At 45.7% G+C, this 9576-nt stretch overlaps 1 protein-coding gene across 1 annotated transcript in view; it reads right to left on the bottom strand.

Annotated features, from left to right (window-relative positions):
• Positions 1-9574, bottom strand: part of MAML2 (mastermind like transcriptional coactivator 2) — a gene marked incomplete at its 5' end in the record, with an annotated part of 208199 nt that extends 198625 nt beyond the window's left edge. The window contains one exon of the mRNA XM_015641751.1: positions 9251-9574. Within this exon, the coding sequence (XP_015497237.1) occupies positions 9251-9574 (324 nt within the window). The remainder of the gene's footprint in view (positions 1-9250) is intronic.
• Positions 9575-9576: the final 2 nt, after the last annotated feature.

Raw genomic sequence — 9576 nt, 5'->3', positions numbered from 1 at the left:
GGAAGGGGAAGGGGAAGGGGAAGGGGAAGGGGAAGGGGAAGGGGAAGGGGAAGGAACCTGGAGTGTCTGGAGATGGTTTCTAAAGCAACAGAACCCTAAATAAATGGTCTGATTTTCCGAAGTGAAAAACATAAACTGAACAGCCCATGCAGCATTTTTGCCAACTGTCATGAGGTGGTATTTCTAAAATCTGGTGGAATGACTCATCCCAGAACAACAACTGTTGCCAACAAGGTCTTTCCTTCAGGTCTAGATATTAGAATAGGAGAGATACAAAAACAAAATAAACAGGAAAAACAGGGACAGCTTCTTTTCTTGGGGTTCAATTCTGAAGCTTCCTGTGAATTTTCCCACTCTCCAAGATGCCTCCCCAAGTCACTGAATAGGCATCCAGGTGATCCTCTGGGTAAAGGAAAAGATTGAGTAAACCTGTTCATTAAACCAAATTCTTCCTTCTGCACCTAGTCACCACCTCTCACACCAAGGGGATGTGTGTGATGCATCCTCCTGATCCATTCTGCCCTCCACAGCAGCAGACATTACTGGGGGAACCATGACCCTGCTGACAGGTAGCACAGTCCTCAAGTGGTTTGAGACAGACACCCTTAAACTCCATGGAAGCAAGCCTGCACCAAAGACTCCACTGTTGTGCAGTAACTAAACACAGCCCTGTCAGCACCAATGAACGTCCTTCTTTGGCTAGTACAGAATGCAACGATTTCAAAGACGCTTTCTGGAGCAGTGTTGTTTTGCTGAATAATTTATGTCTCTGAGTCTTCTGAAAATGAGCAGCATACACTTCAGTGCTGCAATAATACTGTTCAGTGGAGACAGTGCACATTATGTTCAGTAGGCTCATTGCTTAAACACTGTTGCCATGACTATAAGAAAGTGATTATACTATTGTTTACAAGAGACTCTCAGTAAGTCATTACCACAGTAAGCCAGAGTTTTGCCTCAAGTCAAAATTTTTCAGAAGATAAAAAAAATCTCACAGGTATAATTAACTTTGTGATCAAGATAATCCATTGAAAGGCTTTGGAAACGGAATACATCCTACAGTGAGGAATGAAAATAAGTAAGGATCACTAGTGTCTCAGGACTGTTGACTTACTGGTTTTCTGTCTGTTTTGTGGATAAATGCCTCTGAGAAGAAGAGCCCTGCTAACTAAAAAGCTGTTGTAACTCATTTTCTAGGAAGAAATAATTTATAGGGTAAGCACCAATACAGGAGTGAGATAAATGATGCTATAAAAACAACCCACTTTGTACATAACATAGGGGGGGAAAAAAAGACTGTAAAATTTTGACTTAGAAGAAACATTTGGGGTTATGAAATATGGCTTTTTAGTGACCTGGATTGCAATTCATACCTAGAACACTTAGTTCTGAATCCTCTAGTGCATATACATGTACAAGAGTCCAGTACATGACCTCTTTATCTCAATAATGTGCTGCTGATCAATAGTTTCCAAAGCTACGAAGCAATTCTGAAGCTGTCGGAAAGTCATCCTCACATTTCCTATGATCAGTAACAGGCCATGGAACACAAAGCAAAGAGATGATTAATAGAGTGCTGGACCAGGAGTCAGGAAATCTGGGCTCCGTTCCCAGCTCTGCCACTGACCTGCTGTTTGGCCTTGGGCAAGACACTTGACCTTTCTGTGCTTCTGTTCCTCCTTCCATTCTTTGTCTATCTTGTCTCTTGAGGCACTGAGCTACGCAGGGAAGGGCGCAGTTCTCACTGGGTGTTTGTACAACACCTACTCTAGGGAGGTGGCTGCAGAGATCTGCAATAAAGCCAGGGTACCACCAGGATGACTCTTGCACAATAGCATATTCTGTTTCAAAACAGAGTGGCCATGATGAACACTCTCGGGGTTTCATCTCCTAGTCTGGGATCTTACCAAGTCTTTCAGCCAGCTTCAGGCTCAGGCAGCAGGTAAATGGATTTGCAAGATCTACATCCTCACTTGTCAGAAGGATTTTCACATTGATTCCTAATTGGTACTAATTTCTCTGCAGCTTGATTCAGCTGGGTTTGCAAGCACATCAGAATTATAACTGAGTGACACAGATAAAAATAGCTACAGGAGCCATTTCTGAAGTAAAGGAATTTCTTCAGGAAAATGCCAACACCTATAGGTGAAACCACAGGCGTGAGGTGTTTTCAAATCAAAACTAAAACAAATTTTATTTTTTTGGTAAGTGCATTGGAATTTTATGTTAATTATTCAATTAAGCAATATTTCTCAGTGTTTTTCTCACCCTGAGCCACAAATGTGAACCCTCCTCCATTGGTACCAGATGGGAGGCAACACATGCAGGGCAAGGTAGCTCTCACCTGCTTTCACTGGGGAGCAGCTGCAGCCTCAGAGAAAGCTGATGACTTGTGTATACACTCACAGTTCCACTCTCACTCTGCTCCCAGTTTGCTGAAGCATCAAGTACATGAAACTTGGACACAGATGACTTAATTGGGAGATTAATTTGAGCAAAATTGATGCAGAATCAGGAGCAATTAAATCAACAAAATATGAAGCATACACATTCATGATTATGAAGAGAAAGTCAAAAAATGCTTTTCTCTCCTAAAAAGAAGGTTCACTGCCACATCTTGCACTTTTATTGTGAATATTGGCACCATGGTGCCATGAAAACCTAGGTCTGGAGTCGTGATTATGTAAAAGACTCATTCAGGTTTGTATTTCCAATACTCAGATCTGTAGGTCAAAGGCTGAAAATGTGATTTGAAGCTCCTCAAAGGCTTTGTCAAAGCAAACATTCAAAACTCCTGTCTTAGGCTCCATCACTAATGAATTTGGCTTCTGAGCCATAAAACTCACCATCACACCTCAATTCACTTTACAGAAGTGATAAATAGTTTCAGTTTTTTTCAGAATAGTTCAGTTTCTTTCATAGAAGAAACTGAAGTTTATGGAAGTGAAATAACAGGAGTAATCTGTTAAATATATCCTAGAGTCAGAGTGGAAACACTTAGATTTTAGTCTACAGCATGCTCACTTCAAAACTGTTTCTTGAGAGTTGCAGGTATTTTGGTTTAGGTATTTGTGTTGGCACTACAGGACAATTAGGGACTGATTACCTGCATCTAAAAATACTTTGGAAGAACCTGACAAATTTAATAACAAATTTACAAGTTGACTCTCAAGTGGCTTTAGGAGGCTGTGCAATGGAAATCTAGGGCATAAATAGTTTATGCTTTTATTTAAAATAAAGAAAAAAGCACAGAAAATAAATCTGTATCTTAGTACTGCTAAGTTGAAAATTTGATACAAACCTCACTTGGCACCAACTCCTTCTTTTCTGCAGCCAAAACCACTGCCTCTTTCACTGCTCAAAGCTGTTCCAAACTGAAGCAGCATGATATAGGTAAGATCCTTTTCAGGTTTGCAGACAGTGATTAAAATTTGTGGAAAGTACAGACCTGTCAAGAAACCCATCAGCCTCATCCTACTCCAGCAAGGAGTACCGCCACTGGGAATTCATACAGGAGAATACTGACATGAAGACACTGGGGAGAGGTCGAAGAGCAAAGACCTTGTTCTTCTTCTCTTCAGAGCAGCCAGGTGGCCAAAGCTCTTCTAGGCACCATGCAGTTTGTGTGCCCTCTAAGTCTTACACAGTGGTTGCTTTAAAGACCTGCTTGAATTCCAGGATGTGATGGTGTCAGGTCATTGTCATGTAGAGTTAAGCCTTCAGCAGAACCTAAGGTCCCATGTGCTAGTGAGACTGTACCACCAGAAAAGCTAAAGAATAGAAGGGAAATAGTGGCATAGCAGGAGACATTTGCAAGACCACAGAGACACTTTCTGGCAGAACTGGCACCTTTATGCCAGTGTTTTGTTAGCTGGAGCAGCATGCCAGCTTCCAGCTCCTCCTATATCACATAGGGAGTGCAATATAAATGAAGCAGTGGAGGTACCACCCTTCCCAAAGTTGTCAAAGGGACCTGGATGGAGCAATTATTTTCCAGTAATGAGATAGTGCTGAAGTTTCAGCTTCATAAGGCAGAAGACTTCATAAGAAAAGCAGACTACGACTGGCCTCTGAAGACAATATCTTGGTAGGAGTGACTGTTGACAGCAGTTAGGAAGAGGAAGAGAGGCCTTTCTTAACCTGCTGACTAACCTAGCTGCTGGGACATTTTTTGGTCATGCAACCTAACTGAACCCCACATACTCCTTCTGCAGTGAGCGTTCTTTGCAAGAACAGAAGTACTAAAAGTGATGCGAGTCAAACTTTAGGCAAAACAGCCTCTCTGACTCAGGCATGCCTTTCTAAGGTTCAGATTTCCCCACAGAACAACTCACATTTTTGCTGGAGTCACAGTTTTCAAAGCAGAACAAACAGAAGCTGAATATCGCTTTCTTTTGTTGTGGTGTTACAGAAAAGGGACTCAGTTTGAGTACTGCAGGGGTGCAAGAACTCTCTCAGAGGGCATGCCACAACAGCCACAGACGTTGGCCTTAGAGAGCATATCATGCCCAGGCAGAGGTGTTCCTCTGCTCACTGCCTGCAGAAGCTTTGGTGATGGAAACAGTCTGTTAAACAGTTGCAGAATGGAGAAGACTTTTATTAAATGGATTCAAAGCTTAAAAAATTTTAAAGGGGACAAGTGATTTGACGGGAGAGCTAGGCTTGGAAAGGCTCGTACATACTAGCATAAATGTAACAAATTCACTTGTTGAAATCGTCATTAAAAACAGCTTCTATGCAGCTTCCAAGGAGTCTTCTTGATTATGGTCTGGAAAATATTCTGACAATTAAGGGGAACAAAGATTTTAAAAATTGCACCCATGTCCATCCTAACCACATGTCTCGCAGCAGGCCAGAGGGCCCATAACAACAGATCAATGTTTTCCACCCACACAGGCAATGCGACTTACTCCTTTTACCTGGCTCAGCTACATAAATTGTCATTATCAGGAGCACAGCTTTGCTCCTGCAGAAGCCCAAGGAGCAGACAGCAGTCCTTTACCTCACAAAGAGAACATTTCCATTGCTTTGGCACCAAACTTTGTGTCAGTCAAAAGATTGCACTCTAGCTTTGCAGAATGGTTTGTGCTTTAATTCACCTGTCCTTGCCACCATAATGTCACTTCACCCCATAGCTGGTCATCTTATCCTGCTTGCTTCAGAGTGTTTCCAAATATTATGTGCCTCCACAATCAAAAAATGCAGATATTTCTGCAGGGTACCCTGGCAGTCAACTAACAAACAAAGAACTTGGGAGATGGGGTAAGTGTCAGCTTGGGCAAAGATACCAGAGCACAACTGTTCATTTTAAAATACTCAAGGATCTTTAACACTAGCACAGAGGAGGCCAAACCTCAGCAAACACAGTGTGGATCATTAAAAAAAAAGTCCGAAGGAAATTAATTCAGGATCTCCACATAAAAGAACTGCCTAAATTGAGGTTTTACAAGTCAGTCTTGGCTCTTGGTACCAGTCAGGCAACCCTGTTTTCCACTGAGGTCCTCTGGGAATTGGAACAAACCATTGACTCTTCTAGATTTGTACAGCTGTTTATGAGAATTTAGGGGAGCAGGAGGAATTAACACATTCCCCTCTTCCTTGGATACATCACTTTTATGGAATTGTTTTGCTTTTTCTTTTTTTCACCTGCTTGCAGACTACATCTGGGGAGCAGACCACTTTCACAGTAACTTTTCTAAGTAGAGAAAATATTATTGTAATTATTATTATTTTAAATTAATTATTATAATGATAAATTCAGCACAGTCATGAGATGGGTGAAAGTAGAACAAGTCACCTGTGACTGATGACAAGCATCACTTAACACACTCAGAGCCAGCGGGTGGTGGCTGCAATGAAAGAACCTGACCAGAATAATACACCAGTGCCCATGAGACAGAGTTCCCAGCTCTCACAGAGCAAAATGAACAGTGCTCACTCAGCCTGTGTCAGAGAGACGATGGAATGAATTGGCTGCCGGAGACTTGAAACTGCAATGCAAGAACTTTGGTATTACCAGTTCAGTGCTTAAGCCACCGAGGAATGCCCTCCAGAGCTAACTGTTTATATATAACATAAATAGTATAAACAGCTAAGTGCTGGAGGGCATATACATACATATAGATGTATGTATAAAAGAAAGACAGAATAATTTATCTGTTCCACTCTGCACCATGAAAAGTAACAACACCACGTAAATAAACAAATGTTAGCTCTTGGGAAATGCAGAAAGGCAGAAAGTACAAAAGCTTCCCTAGCTGTGTCCCGAAGAATAAATTTCTCATTCACACACACCCACATCCATTGGTCCAGCTAAAAAAATCTGATCCCCAGGCTCCAATTAGAAAGTGCTGTTGCCAAAGATACTTTCTCAAAAATCAAAGTAACACTGTTAAATTAATGCCAAACCAAACTCCTCTAAAAACTCTCTCTTCTGCCAGTTTTAAAGTGCCCACTGGGAAAAGATAATTATCAAATAATAGTATCAACAATGTCAGGTAATCACTTAAAGCTCTTTGATATGTTCAAGGAAACATTGTTTCATATGTTACCAAGTGTCAAATATTTACTTTTGAGTCCAACTGTGTAAATGACCCATCCAAAGCCACTAAACACGGCGCATGTGTAACAAGAGCAGCGGGACCTGCAAAGCAGAGGAAACAATCCAGCTGGACTTTGCAGACAAAGAGCGTCCTGATAGCCAGAACTCCCCAGCGAGAATTATAACTGCCTTTGCACTTATCTGTATGAACCTGTGGTTTGTCTTTTTTTTTCTAAACTGGTGGGCCTACAGCAAGGAACGTGGAGCTTCACATTCCCCTTGGATTTGGGTATGTGTCTAGTCTCACAGGCCCAGTGTGAGACTCACACCCGTGCTCCTGTCTTGTGCTTCCCTGTGCCAGAGCTGTACCAGCCACAACCGAAACTCAGAGCTGCCCTTGATCTAGGACCCTGTGCACCTCATGCCTGCTGTAAGGAACAAATCTGGAATTAGAGGAATAGTGCGTATTCCACTGGATTTCCTCTTGAGAATCACTCCATAGAGGATGAATTCTGCTTAGAAATTGTTCTCTTGCCATCCATTTATACTGCACAGGACAACAGTCTTAGTCTACCTCATCTTTCCTCTTCAAGTACCCTTGGAACAACTGGCAGGGATAATTCCTTTTCCAGCTATGGCTGAAGGAAAAAGCAAGATTCTGCTCTTTCCTGGTCAATCCCTGCCCTCTGAATTTTCAAGAACAGGAAAACAAAGCTGTACTACCCCAAAGCTGTATGACTCTCAGCCACTTGAATTCACCCTACTCAGACACCGTGTATTTTGCTACTCCTTGTTAATATTTGTAACAATGTCCTAAGGAGCTCTTGGTAAGGAGAACGTGGTAGAAGAGATGTGACTTTGAACCAAGGCCTTTCTCTGTTTCTTAATCAGAGCAGCAAATGAGGAATGTCGGTGTCAAGCATAGACTGGGAGGATGTGCAGTGCCACCATTACAACAGTGCTGTTTCACGAGCCAGCATTTACTCGGTGTCAAAGCATGGTTCAGGGCCCCAAACGTCATGCTTACTGAAGTCATACACCTTGTCAGCAGGGTTACTGAAGGCTAGAATGCAAAAATGGCAGGGAATTCATCAGACCTTTTGTTTCTCAAGGACACGTGTGTGTGGAGTTTTCTGGGAGCTAATGCAACATGCAACATAGCGCGAGAGCCGCGCACAGCATCTCCAGCAAAGCAGCAGGCTAATACCCATTAGTGGTATTTCAGAAACAAGGGCAACCTCTCTGCACTCAAAAGATGAAAATCTTTCAGTAATTTCTTGGGAGTTGTTCCATTTAGCATTTCCAAACAGCTGTCTCCAGCTATTTCATAATAATAATAACAACTAGCAAAAAAAAATTTCAAAACAAACAAACAAAATGAAACAGAATAACTCACATAGGCCTGTTGCCTGATTTCAGAAAGTGAATTTTGCTGGGACACACACTATTAGGCAAAGGCCTTCTCCCTCCTCCCCCCCCCTTCGTAAGGCAAGTGCAAAGCATTACATTAATACACACTGGAAAAATAAGATAATGGCTTTCTTGATTGTGACGAGGAATGTGGGGAGATTTAATCTGAACACTTAGTCAGGTGGAAGCGCCTAAACTCCCCTCGGACACAATGTTATCGCATTTAACGCTTACATCATCACCCTCACGAATGATGCTGAGTAACGCAGCCCCAAACGTCGATCCACGCACCGCACGGGTAAGGAGGGAGAAACGACCACAAAGGTCCCGTTTTAGCATACGTCAGGCACTAAGAAAGATAAGTTTGATGTCTGGAGCGGAGGGAGCGATCTATTTTCGGCTGTTCGAATAGCAGCCGCGGGCCTATCAGAACGCAGTCACTCCTCTCAATGTTTCGCATGTGTGCCGAGAATTAAGAGTTGGGAGGCAGCACAGCGGAGCATACGCCTTCAAAAGCGTGGTGCACTGACTGCTCGTAATAAAGTAACAGGAGACAAGGCTTCGCCTCCTTGACATGTTCAGAGCAATTTCCAGTTGAAAAAGGTCAGCGTATCATTTACACAGCGACAGCGCCTGGAAAACTCTCGTAACTCTGCTCCGCGAAACGCTCTGGGTGACAATAACAGCCTGAGCATCGCTGGCGAGGCCGGCGCTCGGAGCTGCCCCGCAGGCGCTGCGCTCCGGGCTGTTCCCGCTGCCCCGGGCGCAGGCACTGCCCGAGCTGCAGCGGCACGGCCGCGAAATGAGCTAGGATAGGTGTCCGAAGCCCTGGCGAACGGGATGGCGTGGGGCCGGGGGGACAATTCTGACCGCGGGTGATACTCGAGCGCTACTTTTCCCCCCTGCTCGGGGACGCGCTGACAGCGTCGGCCGCCCGTGCCCTTCTCAGGGATGCCGCTGTCACCGCCTTGGCAAGGCGCGACGGCAGAGGCGCGCGACGCGTTTTTAGGTGCACAGCGTGATGCAAAAAACCCAAAACAAACCCAAAGCAACACCTCAAGCAGTCCCAAAACCCCTTCGAAGAGCACCCTCACGCCCTCAGCCCCCCGAGCTCGGCGCCTGCCCACCGCTCCTCCCACACGCGGGTCCAGCGCCCGGCAGGAGCTCCCCGCGGCGCAGCGGGCCGAGCCCGCCCACAGCCCCGGGCCCGCGGTTCGGCGCGGGCAGGGCGGGCGCCCCGAGGAGCGAGCGGGGGCTCGGCGCGGCGCCTCCCCGCCGGCAGCGGGCGCTGTGACTCACCGCCAGGAGCGCCGAGGCGCGCTGCTCCCCCGCCGGCTGCTCCCCGTTGATGCCGCCGTTGCCGAGGAGGTGCTGGTGGTAGTCCGGGGGCGCCGCGCCGGCGGCAGCGGCGGCGGCGGGGGCGGCGGCCGCCTTGGGGTGCTTGCCGGCCTTGCGGGCGCCCTGGCCCTGCTGCACGAGGTGGAGGAGCTGCAAGGTGCTCTCCCGCTCGCGGTCGGAGCTCTCGGCGCGGCCCCGCTCGTAGCGCCCCTCGCAGCTGAGGTGGTGCTGGCGGCAGACGGCGATGCGGGCCCGCAGCCGCTCCACGATGGCGCTGTGCACCCGGG

This window comes from Parus major, chromosome 1 (assembly GCF_001522545.3).
Source record: "Parus major isolate Abel chromosome 1, Parus_major1.1, whole genome shotgun sequence".
Classification (NCBI taxonomy): domain Eukaryota; kingdom Metazoa; phylum Chordata; class Aves; order Passeriformes; family Paridae; genus Parus; species Parus major.
Note: the sequence above shows the minus strand (reverse complement) of the source record. Positions and strands in the feature narration are given on the sequence as shown.